The sequence below is a fragment of the Mchenga conophoros genome, linkage group LG8, assembly GCF_057382185.1.
Source record: "Mchenga conophoros isolate Kocher_MC1m ecotype Shallow Benthic linkage group LG8, M_conophoros_male_GT1.1, whole genome shotgun sequence".
Lineage (NCBI taxonomy): Eukaryota > Metazoa > Chordata > Actinopteri > Cichliformes > Cichlidae > Mchenga > Mchenga conophoros.
Window position 1 is genome coordinate 21346301 of NC_140533.1, and position 18090 is coordinate 21364390.

The 18090-nt window shown below is 40.3% G+C and overlaps 1 protein-coding gene across 1 annotated transcript in view; it reads left to right on the forward strand.

The window, feature by feature from the left end:
• Positions 1–215: 215 nt before the first annotated feature.
• LOC146568692 (proteasome activator complex subunit 4B-like) overlaps positions 216–18090 on the forward strand; it is a 48230-nt gene continuing 30355 nt past the window's right edge. The window contains exons 1-16 of the mRNA XM_085284903.1: positions 216–1231; positions 1769–1909; positions 4094–4210; positions 6707–6751; positions 6947–7096; positions 7747–7810; positions 8350–8424; positions 8545–8667; positions 8764–8856; positions 9069–9247; positions 12107–12193; positions 13082–13268; positions 13655–13744; positions 15756–15820; positions 16002–16152; positions 17842–17940. Of these exons, the coding sequence (XP_085141029.1) occupies positions 1026–1231; positions 1769–1909; positions 4094–4210; positions 6707–6751; positions 6947–7096; positions 7747–7810; positions 8350–8424; positions 8545–8667; positions 8764–8856; positions 9069–9247; positions 12107–12193; positions 13082–13268; positions 13655–13744; positions 15756–15820; positions 16002–16152; positions 17842–17940 (1872 nt within the window). The 5' untranslated portion in view covers positions 216–1025. The remainder of the gene's footprint in view (positions 1232–1768; positions 1910–4093; positions 4211–6706; positions 6752–6946; positions 7097–7746; positions 7811–8349; positions 8425–8544; positions 8668–8763; positions 8857–9068; positions 9248–12106; positions 12194–13081; positions 13269–13654; positions 13745–15755; positions 15821–16001; positions 16153–17841; positions 17941–18090) is intronic.

Sequence of the window (18090 nt, forward strand, 5' to 3'; positions counted from 1 at the left end):
CGAGGTGGTGTTGCAGCAATTGCCCCATTTCTCCAACAGTAACTAGACCAGAGAACTGAAAGGGCTTCTGCATTATAGTCTAAGTCCTTGCTGTGAGCAGAAACTTCAGTGCCAGGCAAGCCAGACAATGACCTGCAATTGCCGCCCCACTCTAAGCATAGTGGTCAGAGAATTACATGGGCTTAAAGGAAAAGGATTTACATGGACGAGTGCACAGTGAAGCAAGAATGGAAAAGGTTGGGGATAAAGGTGTCATAAGACAGAAAAGGTAGGCATGAATGATATGATGAGACTTGTAAAAGACTGTCCTTTATTTATATATGATCTAAGCTCATTTCTGCTTAGTTAAATAAGTGTGTAGCATGCAGATAGATAGGTGCTGATTCATCTGACAGAGTGCAACCCTTTGTTTATCTCAGTAACAATCACTGCGAGGTCAGTAGCTCTACAGGTCAGTAAAACAGGACAGCATTAATCCATTTATCAGATATTCTGCAGATTAGCCTGCAACGCGCACGCTTCTGGGATCTGTAGTCCAGAGTGACGATTTTCTGAATGAATCCGAGTCATTTACACAGTGCATGAAGGTCTTCATATATCAAAGGCCTCTGTTATTAGACTCGGTGGTGCTGAAATCAAAGCTTGACCTCAGAGTAATGCGCAATTTCTATCAACCGGTAGCACCTCATTTCTCTCAAACCCCTGCCGTGCGTCACGCTCAGCGCACGTACCCTACTGCTCCCCCACCCATGTGCCCAAGGCGACCGGGCAACCATGAGGTGTGAAGTGAGAGTTGACAAAGCGCCCGGCACTGCAAGCCTGAGCGAAACCGGCCCCCTCTGCGCTCAGGGCTTAGCCCGGCTCAATTAGCGTGACATACTTTCCTCTGTGATCGCCTGCCTTCCGCCCGGCTTCTGGACACAGCGGATTATGCCCACTAACTTCGGCTGCGCACTTCCCAGGAGGCACAACAAAAAGGTTTTCTTTACCATTTTACACACAGTTTCAACAGAAAAGTGACTTGTATGACAGCGGAAATGACTGTGGGCAGGGATATGGCTGAGTTTATTCCTCAGAAGGAGATTGTGTATAATGGCTTGCTGCCTTACTCTGACCGGTTGGACCGGGAGGCCACGGAACTGTTGGCGGAGATCAAAGCGAACCTGTGCAGAGCTGTCCTCCTCAGAGAGCTGTGGCCCGGGGTCGCTTTCTGGTCCAGGAAACTTTTCTCGTAAGTACTGAAGCAAGGTTGGCGTATGATTTAAGACTACCCAAAGGTAACTTAACCCATAGCCAAAGATTCATAACAGTGGGCTTAACAATTGCCTGCATCTTAAAATAAAATTGTGACAGAGTTAAGCAAAGTTCATCAGATAGTACATTTGATTGCTACATTTGAAATAGACTGCAATCTGTCTGTGGTTATAGGTGGAAAAACTTTAAAAGTGTCCTTTGCTGTATTCTTAAGTCTGGAGTTCCAGGAATATTAGTGCACAAAAGCATTTAAAGAAGCAGCTACTTGGTGTTATTGACCTGTCTGCCTTAAGAGGACATCAGGGCATAGTGTTCTGCCTTATAACTTTAATTAAAGGCCGAACCTTAATTCACTGTGTGACTTGGCATAAACTCAAGTTCAATAGATTAGGTTTAGTGTTGAGACAGTCGTACACTGTAGCTGTGTAAGCCTATTCACTGTTTCAGAATATAGGTTAAGTGTAGGAAGTAGGAAGTGATCACCTGTTCGCTCAGTGTCCTCTCTCACCCTTAGGTTTCTGAAGCTGTACGGCCGCAGGTTCAGTAAAGATGACCACATCCTCTTCATCAAGCTGCTGTATGAGTTGGTCACGCTCCCAAACCTGGAGCCACACATGATGCAGAGCTATGCCAGGCTGCTCATTCAGCTTCTCAAGTGGGTGTGAATGCAAATGTACACGAATTTAAACAGGGATGTTGGGGTGAGGGGGTCATGGTAAATCATAAAATCCTCTCAGAAAAAATACCAAACAGAACGAGCTGGATATTGGTTCGAAATTAAACGAGTTATGATAAATTTAACTGTCGACAGACCTTTTGCCTTCATGAACACGTATTAGGAGGGAACTCATGTGTGATGGCAATTACAAATTGCATCTCAGAAAAAAGATCATTTTTCAAAACTTAAAAATTATTTATTTATTATTTAATTCATTTATATTTAACACTTTCTTGGAAAAACCTAAAGCCTGAATTATCCATGATGCAATGCATGGGAAGACGAATTTCAGGGCCTAGATGGAAAGAAGAATAGACGCAATGCTGCACAGTAAAATAAGTGATAAATAAAATAATAAATAAACCAGAAATACATATATAAGTATTGTACAGCATTTTTATGGCGATGAAAGCCACCATCACGCTGAGGAGAAAGCTTAACTCCTCTGCATGATCCTCTCTTTTCCTTCCTTTTAGTAAAATGAGAACAGAAAGCCATACGATTGGTAAACATCAATGCACCATAAGTGGCGTGACATGTTAAAGTGAAATTTTGCACTTACTTGTATGCTATTTGTAACACAGTCATTTGATGAGTCAAATCATTTGCAGACCCGGGGGGAATCAAACCAAATCATTTTCAAAAATGCTGCATCTGTGTCTGAGCCTGAACCCGAATCACAAATCACTTATTTAAAAAAAAAAAAAAATAATAAATAAGCTCAAAATTTTCACCCATTGGGTATAAAATCACACATTTAAACTGAAAATATAGAAGTTAAATCTGCCCTTTGTCAACAAATGGTATGAAACAAAACAAAGGATCTCTGCAAAATATCTCCTATGTGTTTCCCAGATGCCAATAAATGCCAGATCATCCTCTGAAATGTCAAGTGGAAGTTTAAAGTAGCGTAAAAATATTGATACTTGGTTGGTATATTGTGTTAATATCTTACAACCATAGAGCAGAAGTTTAAATTTCCTTACACGCACAAATGCACTCAAAGACACTCTGAAAGTAAGTACAAGGGACAATAAAGCATGCTGGCTTAACATTTATTACTCTTTAAGCGATGCTTTTGTCTCTCAGATCAAATTTGTCACTTCTCCAGCGACAGTAGGGTTTTCTCCAAGACGGTCACATTAATCACTTCCCATTTGTCACCAGTTGTTTTCAGGATTTTCACATCCATCACAAAACAACCTCTTAATGTAGACGTCATTTGTCTGAGTGTTTTCCATTAGATGAAAAGAGAAAGATCTGGGCTAAGCGTATATGAAGTGCCAGGTTTCAAAGCTGAGAGATGAGCATCAGGTCTCAAAAGGCTGCTTTTTTTTCTCATCTTTTGGATTTCGCCGTCATTTTCTCTTCTTTCCTTCATTTTTCACATCTCCCAACTGAGAGTTTGTTCCATCGTTGTTAGATGAATAAGTGGGGAGGATTTAGAGGTTGTGGAAATCATGCATATTCTCAACTGCACAGACTCTCAACCTATTTCTGAGGTTCAATCCCTTAAAAACTGTGATTTTACAAAGAGCAAAGTAATACAAAAGCACAAAGAGAGCAAAGTGGAAGTTCTCAGGAGGATTAAAAAAACTGCTCCTTTTTAAGCTTAGAGTTCTCGTAAGGGGCACACCATTACTGTGCAATCTAAAAGCTTAACAAGGTGTTTAAAAGAAAACAACAAAAAGTAAAGTCAATGCATGGTTAGCCTGCAGAAACCCAATTATGCCCACTGCTAGATCTTAAACATGTCTAATTTTTTTTTTCACAGTGGAGTGTTATGAATGTTGGATCATGACTATTTTATACCAAGTGAATCTACGTCTGCAAATTACTAATGCCTGCTGCTGTCAGTCCACTTATGCATTATTGAATACAAAGAATCACAGCGTTGTGTTTGCATACATGCCAATAAGATGGCAGTCATCATGCTGAGTGCAGCCTGTGAGGCAGTGACTCATTTTCTCCACGATTACAGACTCTTTCAGACGCCCTGTGGTCTTTCACTTCAATATGACATTATTATTAGAGGCTTAAATATCTAATAACCTACCAGGACCCTTGTAAAAGCATTATAAATAGGCCAGACAGCTGATAACGGACTTCTTTTTCAAACAGGAAGAAAGAACTTCTATCACGGGATGACCTCCAGCTGCCGTGGCGGCCGCTCTATGATCTCTACGAGAGGGTTTTCTACTCTAAAACCGAGCACCTTGGGCTCATCTGGTTCCCTAAGTATGAAGCTTTATATTTAATTGTAGCTGTTGTGACATATGGTAAAGTGCAGTATCAAGATATGTGTTTTGAATTAAAGAAGAATGCGTACACAGTAGGAAACCTGCTTTCTTTCCTGCCAAAAATGACATGAGAAGATTGATGCTACTTTCATGTCTGTGTGTTAAATATGAAGCTACTTACAACAGTAAACACAAAACCAGCAAACCGGCAAACTCAAAGGCTCAGTTTCTGAGACATGGATTATGCCTAATCCTAGAATAAATCCTTTTTTTCAAATGATATCTTCATTGTATTTCTCCTTTAGTCTAGGACTAGGCCTAATCCATGACTGGGAAAAAGGGTGAGGGAGTAGAAACAATGAGAAACAGCTTGCTGGGCTCTCTGAACCGAAGGTATCAAACTCATTTTAGGCAACTGGCTTCTTCCAGCCCAAGATTATCCCACATTGGCCAGGCTCCTAAAACCTTTTCATAATCACCTATTAAAAAATATTTTTTCCCTTTCTAAAGAACTGCAAGTACACGCTGAACAGTTTGTTGTAGTTACAAACAAAGACTACTGTAAGTTAAACCACTTGATTTAACCAGTGTAGTGTTGTAGGCAATGTGTAATTATTTATTTTTTTGGTAGTAAGCCTACAAAAGTCAACAGACTTCGACCCTCCAGCTTTGACATTAACACTCCAGAGAACTATTCTCAAGATAAACATCCATACAGTGACAATCCTAAAATGATGTCTTCCATCTCTGTACTTTTTACACTCTGCAAAGTCATCCAGTGGGCCAGATTAGACTCTTTGTGGTTTCTGGCTTACAGGTATATATTCTACATTAATAGACTACACTGATCATAACTACAGTACCTACCAGCATCACAGTTGTTTTACTGAGGTATTGTGCTGGACCAGTAACATCCTTGTGTGGTTGACATGAAGAAACTTTTCCTAAAGAACATAGACTGTAGCCACGGCTTTTCACTCCATTTGCACCAGTTACTAACCGGCCACTTTGATAGATACACATCTTCAACTGCTCTTTAACACCAATTATCTAATCAGGTAATCCAATGGCAGCAGCTCGATCTATTTAGGCATGTAGATATGACCAATACAGTCTGCTGAGGTTCAAACCAAGCATCAGAATGGGGAAGAAAGGTGATAAAAGTGACTTAGAAACTGGCATGGTTGGTGTTGCCAGATGGCCTGGTCTAAGTATTTCAGAAACTGCTGATCTACTGGGATTCTCCCACAAAATCATCTCTGAGCAACTCAAATTTACTCATCGCAAAGAAAGTACTGTATGCACAAGAGAATCTCAGAAGGCACACTGCATCAAACCGAAGCTATAGCAACGGAAGACCACACCCAATGCCACTCCTCTCAGCTCAGAACAGGAAAACTGAGGCTACATTTGCACAGGCTCACCAAAATTGGACAAGAGAAGATTGGGAAAACGTTGCCTAATCTGACGAGTAGCAGTTTCTGATGCAACATTCAGGTGGCATAAAAGCATGAATGCATGGATCCATTCTGCCCTGTGTCATATAGAGGGCAGAATGGTGATATAATGCTGTGGAGGATGTTTTCTTGGCACACTTTGGGCCCCTTAGTACCAACTGGGGATCGATGAGACACCACAGCCTGTTTGAGTATTGTTGCTGACCATGTTCTTCCCTTTGTGACCATAGTGTAGCCCATCTTGGCTGCTTCCAGCAGGACAACATGCCATACCACAAAGCTCAAATCCTCTTAAACTGGCTTCTTGAACGTGACAGTGAGATCATTGTACTCAAATGGCCTCCACAGTCCCTGAACTCAATCCAATAGAGCACCTTTGGGATGTGGAGCAAGAGATTCACATCACGGATGTGCAGTCGACAAATCCGCAGCGGCTGTGTGATTCTATCATGTTAATATGGACCAAAATCTCTGAAGAATGTTTCCAGCACCTTGTTAAATCTTTACCACAAAGAATTAAGTGTCTCAGGAGTGGATATTGCATTCCATTAAAAAGCAGTATCACTCCTTATAATTCACCCAGTGGCCGCACTGGAAACTTACAGCTGTGTGAATCTGTGTAATCACCATCAAAGGTCTTCCTGCTTTACTGTTTTAAATATTTTATATTTAGATTTGGGTTCTGTTTTAATGCTTTGAAAAAGTACTGACTTGTAATCAGACCGCACTATGACCACACCCATCACCAAAGCGAGGCTTTGTTCGGATGTTATGTACATACCTGTTATGTTTTGTTACCGTGTATTGCTTGGTTGCGATGCTGTTGTGTGTGTGACATAATCTGTTGCCAGACACACACAGTCACACACAAACTCATAAAGAGAAAACAATACCAGCCTTGCAGTCACAGCTGGTACAAATCTGAGTTGTGGTCTGAATGTTGAAGGTTTGTTTATTCCTGATGAGGACATGTGAATCTCACAGCATAGCTGAGACACACGCACACACTCACACCTCCTCTCTGTGCTTATTTGCAGCTCCGTGGACCACATTTTGAAAGCTTTGATCAAAAGCTGCAGACTGTAAGTCTCATCCTCTGTGATCATATAATTTGGGCAGCAGATAATGTGCTGCTTTGATCTTCAGTTGAGCTATGTACTGTAGATCATTGTGTCTATTTGCACCTTTAGCCATCTTTGCTTGTCTGCATCTATTGGTGCTCACGTCTATCTTTGTTATATGTGTGTTTCTGCGTATCTTTTAATGATTTTTCTTAGGTATTTCCCTGCATCATCCACCAAAGAGATGCTGGATGAGTGGCGCCCCCTGCTGTGTGTGTTTGATGTGGTTATGCAGAAGGCCATCAGCAACATGGAGCTGTTCCTGCCTACCATCATGCCCCCGGAGGGACACAGCCAGGGCTTCCAGTAAGTGGGCCAACTTGAATGGCTCTGGTTTGAAACAGTGTTATCCTCCAAGTACAGCTTGTCAGAGCCAGAGCTGACACAAAGGGTACACAAAGAGGTACAATATGTTTAACTTGTTAGTAAATCTCAGCATTTAAGGGATTTGGCTTTTTCTTGTAATGTTCAAAATGCATAGCCACATTTTCAGGCTCTGTAAGCATTTACACCTTTGCTCCTGGGAGCTTTAATGAATAGCGTTCCTCTTGCATCAGCAGTGCTTCCTTGCTCTCTTTGTTTTGCTAATATTTTGCTTTTTTTGGAAAATCTTTGCCCCTCTTTCTCTGCACTCTTCATGGCCATGTTCCAGCTACCAAGCCTCTTCAAAGCCTTCAGTGCATTCTTTAGTTCATTCACTCCTTTGCAAACTATTTGTCTGGATTTATTCTTGGATTCATAAGTACTTTCTGCACAGTTTCCACAATACATCATCTTTAATACTCTATTTTTCCACTTCAGTTTTTTTTTTTCCTTTCTCATCCAGAATATACAGGGGAGGGAATGAGATCATATTTTGGGGAACTTGAGATTGATGAGGGGGATAAAGCCTCAGGTGTGTGTGTCATTGGGTGTGAATGTAATGGTCTGTTTTCTGCATGTGTGTGTGTTTTCAGGTTGTGGTTTGATGAATTAATGCATCTTTGGATGTCATTGCAAAATCAGCCAAGCTGGGAAGGGGTAAGACACAAACACACACACACACACACACGTGCGTTCAATACTTCAGGCACTTTTTGCTCTTTCTGAAATCATTTGACACTTAGTTTTAAAAACTGTTCACTGGCTTGAAAGTGGAATTCTTTAAGCCACAGTGAAGTCAAAATTAATGAAAATTCCACCTCTCAAAATTCTTCTTAAATCTGTCACACCAAGCAGCAGATTTTTAAAAAAGTTTTAATTTATTGTGTGATGGATCATGCAGCTTTCCATTTTTCTAAAAGTGCAGAGTAATTCCAAATGACACAGATTTCTACATTTCCCGATGGCAATGATTGAAATGTTGTTAAAGGATTGTCAGTTTCCACTCAGCGCAGATAAGATTTTCCACTTTGGTTTCCATTCAGCCTCATGGGCCACAGTGGCCTGGCTTTGCACATTTCCTCCTCTCTTCTTCAGCATCTCGTCTCCTTTTTTCCCATTTTTTTTGGATGACACACTTCACTTGTGGAAACATCCTTTGTCCTCACAGTGAATGTTTGCCTAATGTTCTCTTACAGCACTTAGTGAACCTGTTTGCTCGCCTTGCCAATGATAACATAGGCTACGTGGACTGGACCCCTTATATTCCCACAGTGAGTCATTAGCAGAATTATGTTTGTATACAAGTGTTCCCGTAAATGTGGTTTACTGGGAACTCATGGGCTGTGTGAGAGCAGTGGAACTATTGTTTGTATATGTGCATGTCTGGATAGATCTTCACCAGGATCCTACGAAGTCTGAACCTTCCAGTTGGGGTCAGTCAGATGGTGTCACCTCGGTATCTTACCAACTCCTATGACATTGGATACATAGTGTTGTGGGTGACAGCACTTCTGGTACGCAGTCTTTAGATTTTTCTGGCGAAATGTGTAAGAAAAAACATTTACATTTCATTGCAACTGATTACTTTGCTCTTTTATATACCCCTGCAGGGTGGACCAGGAAACCCTGCACAGAAAGAGCTGACCTGCCTCTTCAACAGCATCGCGTCCTTCTACCATCCATCCAATCACGGTCGCTGGCAGGTAAGCCTCTTACTCTCACTCGCATGCAAACATGCACACACTATGTGAAACTCCATCTTCGGTTCCTCATTTGATTTATCGCCTGTCATTCGGGACTTGGCTGGCTCTCTTTACGCAGCAGATTAATAACAGAAGGAAATCTCAGATCTGCTCACAGCAGACTGTGAATGTGGCTCTGGGTGATAATTCTTATGTCTAATGTGTGTCTGCAGTCTCGACTGATGAGGCTGCTTCAGCGTCTTCCAGCGAGCGTTGTGCGCCGTGTGCACCGGGAACGTCACGCTTCCCCTTGCTGGATCACACTGGTCCCTGAGCATCAACAGTTAACAGATGCGGATCTGCAGGAGTTCACCCGCAGCCTCACTGGAGCCTCCCTTCTGGCTATGTTCAGGTACTGCACTCTGATGGCTGTTAGCCCAAATGAAGGCTTTAAATAGGAGCTATTATTATCACTAGCGTTGTTTTATCAACTATTCAAAATGACCCCTATTTTCTTATACTGGAGCTTGGTTCTGCCCCTCAGTTCATCTACTGTCTGAAACAAGCTGTTTTGGCTTAAATGCCTTCTTCTGATTGGCTGCCCCTTACAACCAAAAGAACAGCAAGTAGGTGGGGCTTCAAAGAGAGACAAGAACTGAAAAAAGCTGTATCAAAGTGGATGTTTAGAGTAGGATGAAGTCCAAGCCACTGGCTCCCAGGGACTACATGTGCTTACCTCAGTTTTTGAAACTTTGACTATGTTACAGTTTTTTCTGAATGCTTAAACCCTAACTGTGATTCCTGTAGCACAATCTCTAAAACTATTCAGACTTATAGCAAAACCACTCACTGAGTTTGCAAAACTAAAAGCACAAAAACTGCTTTGCACTCAGTTTGCAATTTTGTAACACACACTTTGCAAAACTGTAGGCACAATTAACTACACAACACTCAATTACCAAATTTCCAACACACTCCTAGCAAAAGTATACACATGTATGGCTATCATTAACACTAATTTGCCAACTGTCTGGCACACTTTCACATGTGAAAACTTTTTTAGATAATTAGTTCACTTTGCAATCAGCCTAAGCACTATAATACAGGTAAGCTGTGTGTGCGGAGTACAATGGAGGGAGCAGAAAGAGTGAGAAGTAGAGGAGGCCGAGGAAGAGGACGTGGAGGTGAAGAAGTAGGATGAAGAGGACGACAAGGACAAGGAGGAGCAAGAGGAAGACGAGGAGGGGGGAGAGGAAGATGAGGAGGGGGGAGAGGAAGGGTAGGAAGAGTAAGAAATAGAATTGCTGATGACATCAGAGCTACAATAGTGGACCATGTAATCAACCGTGGAATGACCCTGAGGGTAGCTGGCCAACGGGTTCAGCCTAACTCGAGCCGCTACACTGTAGCAAGTACCATAAGGACATCTTGAAATGAGAATCGGTTAGTACAGTCACTTTGCACAAAGATTTGTAGCACTGCCATATGCCAATGAGAAACACACCAATACCACTGATGTAAAAATACTGAAATTGTTACTTTACAGAATTGCTAGATGACCAGATGCTGGGGGCAGAGGAAGCATGTTCACTGCAGACCAAGTAACCCATATAGTCATTATGGCGATTGCAAATAATCCTATACTTGGAAATAACCACTTGTGTTTGTTTTGATGTGTTTGAATAAACACCAGTACTTGAAGTTTGGATCCCTCTATGCTTATGGATCTATGACAGCAGTATGAGCTCAAACTGACATAGCCTACCTTGTGCACAGAGAAAGCAAAAGCCAGATGTGTTTTGTATTCATACCATCAGTGTGCAGTTGGCGCATTGTGTGCTTAGGAGATGATGGCTTGTGTGTACTGTTTGATATGGAAACACCATTTTTACGAAGGTGTGAAGAGTTAATCTAGCTGTGTTTGCTTTTGCAAGAGAACTACAATGTTTTGATTATTGGGTGACAGGTTTTCTTATTTGTGTGAAGAGTTTTGCAAAATTAGCCAATAGTTACAAAAAATGTGCTTAAGCAATCAGAAAAAACTGTAAATAGGAACATCTGTAATGATGTAGAAATGACAAAAAAAAGGAAAAGTGTAATGGGTCCACTTTAAACTGCTTTTCTACACAGTTCACTTGTGATACATACATATGTGCATGCATAGGGCTACAGTACAGATGTAAATACAGGCATACTCATACACACACTCACATGCTGTTCCTAATTTTGACTTGACTTGATAAGCTTATATAGTGACTTCTCCATAAATCTGGACATTTTTCTCTTAACAGCTGGATCACTACACTAACAAAATATTAACTCCCCACCATTAAGCAAGCGAGAAAATAATCAAGCTGTGCTAATTGCTATGAACATGAAACACAGCAAAACAACACGAGCGGCTTTTAAAGCCAAGCGTACGAAAAAAGCACCAAACAAATAGTACAGCAGGAAATTATGAGCAAAAAAAGTCAAAACAGCGGAAACAAACAAATGAGCATTAATGAAAAGCCCCCCCCCACAAAGAATAAATAGTGATTATATTAGATGTTAGGTAGAGCCACTCTGTAAAAATAGTTTGTAACATGACATTTAAAACAAAGACTATGCAAGCGACCCTGTGTGGGAAGTCCGATAGAAATGATATCCACTCGTGCAGAAATAGTTACCATAGGTGTCATTGTGGGTGTTGGTGTGAGCAGTCTGTTGCATAGTTTGAGCCAATTAATGGTCTTGCTCACCGGAGTTTAATGACGAGAATTTCTCCCGACTTTCTTTTATTTTTTGAGCCAAAATTCAGGTTCACAAATAGATTTGGTTCCATCTTCCAACTATCCTTTTTATCTCGATGATAACACTGCTGCTGTTTCGAGTATCACAGCTACCAAAAGTGTCCAGCTAATATGAAGATCGGCAGGTCAGCCTTTGGATCCCTAAAACCTCCAAACAGCAAGGTTAAAACTGGCTTAAGACAAAAGGTGTTACATATACATGAGTCATATTGTGTTTGCTTTGGTGTCTCAAGTCATCATATCAATGTTCCCTGGGTTGTAACTATGTAAACAGCCAACAAACACACCATCTGAATAATTGCCTGCCAGTTATCTAACTGCTGTGTCTCGCTAATGAGTTCAGTCGCTTCGCCTCCTCGGCCTCTGCCTAATCTGGACAAAGACAGGTCATCTGTGATTAGTGTCTACGTGTGTCGTTGTTGTTGTCGCTGCATTGCATGTGCACGACTGTTCATCTGCCCTCTCCTGGTGATTTGCAGTAAAACTGACAGTACAGATGCAGCGTACGCTCTTCAGAACCTGGCTCTCCTCACACCAGAGCTTGTCATACCACCTGTTCTTGAGAAGTAAGTATATGGATATCAGCCATCAAGCCTTTTGATGTACTGTCAAAAACATGCTGGTGTAACATCATTAATATTAATGATTTTTTTTGCTGCTTTTTATCATTCTTTGCCTTACTTTGAAGTGCTGTCTAAGTTTTAGTGAATATAAAAAGAAAGCATAATGTTGGAAAAACAGTTATTTACATAGGAAACTGTTTGCAGTTATATTTGTTTTGATTTGGGAAATTAAGCAGTATTAGTTACAAGTACTGCTTGCTTGATGTATGCCTTTGGATGGACAGTTTCAAAGTGTTTGCCTTGATAATGTACAAAATCTTAAATCTGGATCATTATTCAATATTTAGATAGAAGTATCTTTTTCTGGGATTTCCAAATTGATGTGCGCAGTGGTGTTGAGCAGTCATTCTTTAGGCCTTCTGAAGGTCTTTCAAACTTGCTTTTTCACCCCTTTTTCAGTCCAGTTCTTTTACCTATTGTAACCATTTTTCAGTGGAATATTTTGTTTTTTAAAATTTTTTCAAATTTCTTTGTTTGATTCTTCAAAACATGATAAAAAGTAATAACAGAAATAATTTTGCACCAAAAATGTATTTGCAAAGTGCTGGTAGATGAATACGGCATATCCTAGTGTGGTGTGAAATAATGGGAAAAAATCCAGCAGCGGAGCTGATCCATTGATTAATGGTCTCAATGGAAGGGTGGAGATATATCTATCTCATATTTCATATTTTTTCTACTGATGTCCATTAACATGCACTGTCGCTTTACACAAAAATCAAAATTAATAATAATTAATGTACACTTTTATTTAGAAAATCAGCATGCACTGTCCCTTTTATCCAAACTGTTTTTGTCTTATTTATCATCCTTGTGTCTCACGTACAACAGAACCTATGCAGCAATGGAGACCCTGACTGAGCCGCACACCCTCACTGCCACCCTCAGCTGCATGATTGGGATGGCTCGCAGTCTTGTTTCCCCTAACAACCATTACCCAGAAGGCCGTGTGCACGTGCTCCCACTGCTTATGGGCTCTCTGCCAGGGGTGGACCCCAATGACTTTAGCAAGTGTATGGTGAGTAATTGATGCGTTGATGAGGAATAAAGAAGAATTGTTAGACAAGTAGACAATGCAGCTCTCACTGATTAAATTCCCATTTTTTGTTACATATTCAGGTCTTTCCAATTAATAATTCCTGAAAGTGGAATGAATAGCTCGGTTTGAAGAACTTTGCAATTAATGCGGTTCAGTCTTCAGTTTCTGCTTGAATTGTAAAATGGATTGGTTCCCTCTTCTAGTGTGCTCATTTTCTTCAGACTATATTAATCCATCACACCAGAATAAATTAGTGCGTTTGAAAAAGTTATTGCAGCGACATCTGGTGAGGTATTTAACATGCAGCGTGATCATGTCAGATGATGTAAATTGATAAGTTGCACCTGCTGTGTCTCTCTGTCCAGATAACGTTCCAGTTCATCACCACCTTCACCACTCTGGTGCCTTTAGTGGATTGTTCGTCTGCTCCCTCCCAGCGCAATGATCTCACAGAGGTATGCACATGATACATATTAACAAAGATTAACTAAACATAATGGAGAGTCTAAAATCACATATTGATGAGCCAAAAGTTTTTGTAACTCGGGGCTATCTTGTGCTTTTGGCATTTACTCTTAAAACTCTGGGATAAATTGGCATCCACTACAGCACTTAAACCGCCTACAATTAGAAGTTAAACCTTTGGGATTTTAACAAAATGAGACAACAATTATTTGGTAAGAGAAGAAGTAAAAGAAGAAGAAAAAACTTTCCCTTTCTACACCGAATTACAATATTTGGAGGATCCATATGACATATGTTTGTCGGTATGTTTCTGTTGTTTTTTTCTGTTGCAACATTGTAGCTTGATTTTGTCCAAAAGCAAAAATAGTCTACTGTTATTTTGCAAATACCTAAACCATGGGTTTGAGTATTATGTCCATGCCGTGATATTAAACATTCCATTACACTACTTAGCATAAAATTAGAAATACTGAATAAGTCAAGAGATACTCCCCAAACTCATCTTTAGGTACACCTCACTACTAACTGGAAATTGAGACTCATCAGTCCAATTTTAGTGACCCTATTCCTGGTTGTATCCTCGCTTGAAAGTTCACAGCTGACCTGAGTAGGACCTACTCTTCTGGTCTTCTGCTGCTGCAACTCATTTACTTCCCAGTTCGACATGCATTCAGAGATGCTTTTTTGAATATCTTGGCTGTAAGAACAGTCTTTAAAGTTACTTTTCCCTTCCTGTCTGCTCAAAATAGTGTGGCTATTTTCCTCGGACCTCTGGTATCAATAAGGTATTTTCACCCAGAGAACTGATGATCACTGGATATTTTATCTTTTTTGGACCATTTTCTCTAAACCCTTGCTTGGGAAAATCCCAGTAGAGCAGCAATTTCTCAAAATACTCAGAGCAGTCTGTCTTGCACCAACAGCCATGTCACCTTTCTTCCCCATTCTGATGCTCAGCTTGAACTTCCGCCGGTCATGTTGGTCATATCTACAAGCCTAAATATACTGAGTTGTAGCCATGTGATTAGCTAATAACTAGATAACTGCATTAAGGAGCAAATTAACTGGTGAGCTGTGAGTTTGCACCATTATTAGACTGGTTTACTGCAGTGCACTAAGCAGTCAGCCCATTGTTTAAATTGCGTATTAGCCAGAGCATACGTTTGGATGCTTCACCATCATTGCACGGCAATTATGAAATAAATGTTTATTAATAAAGTCATAATTAATAGCTGCTTAATGCCAGAAGGTGACACTGATACTATAAAAGTGACGTATACTCTTCTTGTGCTACTCATAATAACTGAAGAAAAAGAAACACTTTATTTACACTATTTACAGTCCCTTTTCCTTTTTACATCTATTGTACAGTGGGTGTCAGCCTGTGTTATAAGACACAATATTGCCACCTACATACAATACTGAGGCGTCAATTAGTTACTAGCGCTGGATATTTTACAAAACTGTAGCATCGTATTAATATAACATTAATATAACAAATAACATCATTTCAATTGAGCGAATAATAACTATTATTATGATTAGCATTGTAATATCCCTCATTTGAATAATAGTAACCTTAAATGCTTAATTTACATTTGTTGAAATATACTTATTTGCTACCTCAATGACAGTTTGATGAAAGCACTGAAATAATTTTCATATTTCATAGACCAAATGTACAAATGGTTGCATGGCATAAAACTGCTAATTGGGGAAATCACTTGCTAGGTCAACAGCAGCAACAAAATCTGCCTGCCAGAACCTTTAAAGGTCACTAATTGCAATATAGCGTGATGTTTTTAAACTTTACAGAAATCAAAGCGTAAAAACTGAGATGTGGATTTTCCTGGTAGCCAGCTGCTTAGTTAACCCTCCTCTTTCTGTGTCAGAGTTACACTTCAAAAGCTTTCTTCCGAGACAAGCACACATACAAAGAAATAAAATAACGCACTGTAGTATTCTACAAATACTAATCATCTCTTCCTTTCTTCCTCACAGATTGAAAAGGATCTGTGTTTCGCTTCGGCTGAGTTTGAAGACTTTGTTCTGCAGTTCCTGGACAGGTAGAGATACATTAACAAGTCTGTCATTTAGTAAAGCTTTGTTGTCAGTGTCTGAATGCGAATGAGTCTCTCTGTTTGAAATGCACCAGTTTTTTTTTTTTCTCCATGGCGCTGTTGACATTTTCATTACTGCGGAGTGTTTTAAGTGTGTGCTTGTGTATTTGTGTGTGTCTTTGTGCAGGTGCTTTGCTCTGATAGACAGCAGTACCCTGGAACAGACACGAGATGAGATGGAGACGGATACTCAGACTCATTTGGAAAGCCTGGTGGAGTTGGGCCTTTCCTCCACTGTGAGCACAATCTTAACACAGTGCTCGCTGGAAATATACAAGGTAGTGCATTAATACGCACCAACACTTTCAAAGCTTTCACTCTCTTTTTAATTAAGTTTATTAATTCAGTCCCCGCAGTACTCTGACCTTACCCAAACAATTCTTTATCACCTCCTAATTTAGACTGCTGACCTTAACATGGCACATATTTCCATAGCTATGCAAATGATATCCAGCTATATTTAGCAATGAAGCCACATCACACAGTTCAGCCAGTGAAAATTTAGTGGCTTGGCTTGTAATTTTCTGCTTCGAAATTCAGAGAAAACAGAACTTATTGTATTTGGCCCTAAAACCAGATTTACTCAGGGTGACATTACCTTGGCCTCCTCTACTGCTATGCAAAAGCTTGGAGTCATTTTTTAACTAGCATACATGGTTCGCAAAAAAAAATAGGCTTTTGAGTGCCTTCTCTTATCTGTGCATTGTTGTCAGAGATTGACGCATACAGTCTCTAAGTGCTGCTGGAAAACTAGTCCATGTATCTAATACATCAAGGCTTGACTATTATAATTCCTTATTATCAGGCTTTTCTAAAAGCTTTTTGAAAAGCCTCCCACTGATACAAAATGTAACAACGCAGCATGGAGAGTACTGACAGACAATGGAAAGAGATGATCCTATTTCTTCAATATCAGCTTCTTTTCACTGATTTCCTGTAAAGTCCTGACGCATTCCCATCTCAGGACGTCAAATGATGCCATTTTCAGATGCCACCTGCGTCTCACCATTACGCACAAGGTGACTTTTGGCATCGGTGCCTTGATGCATTGCCCCCGAGAGACGTTAACAGTCCTTTCTCAGAGACCTCAAAAGAGGGACGGCGGTGGGGCATAAGCCACAGGTTTATTAGCCAGGAGACCATTGTCTGCAGCTTGTTTGCACCTTTGTGTCACTTTAATTCCACTTGTTTCCACTTGCTTTTAACTTTCACTCACTGGTGAGGTTTAGATAACACTTCCTCACTACAGCAAACCTACCCACTGAAAAACATGAGTAACAGCCTCCATCTCTCTAATGCCATAACCTTGTGTTACCACAAGGACACCTTGTGTGTAACTGAGACACACCACCACAACTCCACTGAGAATGAGAGCAGGTTGAAAATCCAGGATTTAGTTTATATCCTTCCCCTCACATACAAAACCCACAGAGTGACCAAGCTCTGCTGTACTTAAAAGACCTCATAGTGCCGTGTTATCCCAGTAGAGCATTTCATTGTCAGACTGCAGGCTTACTTGTGATTCCTAGTTTCCAGGTCTCCTCTCTCCCATGGTACCAGATCCTTATTTGGACTGATGAGGCAGACTTTTATAATTATACTTAATAGCTAGGGCTTGATCATGTGACCCTGATCCATCCCTTAATTACACTGTAAGTGCAGACAGAGAATTGGATGTCTCAACAATGTTGGCAGAAGGCTGCCGCTCTATGAGCCTGGTTCTGTCAGAGGTCACTTCCTGTTAAAAGGGAGTCTTTTTATCTCACTGTTGCCAAGTGCTTGGTCAAAGGGGATGAATGGAGTTTCTATATTGTTTTAGTCTCTACTTTACCAAATAAAGTGTCTCATTTGATGGTTATTAATTGAGAAATGATATTTATTTCTAATATTTGTCCCTAAATAAATAAATGAAAATAGCATTAATAAAGTACATCACTCGATCTTCTTAAATCCTTCCTCTGCGTTAGGTTGCATTGCAGAAAGTGTTTAACTTTGCCACCTCAAACATCTTCGAGACATGCGTGTCAGGCAGGATGGTGGCTGACATGTGCAGAGCTGCAGCAAAGGTACGTATATGTTTAGCTCTTGTTCTCAATTTCCATTTTATACAATATGTGAAGGTTTTCATTCAAGATAATTAAAGAATGTCAAACAAAGATTTCATGTGCTTAAGATGTTGGAAAATGCAGTTTTTCTCCACTAACATGTTCAATTTA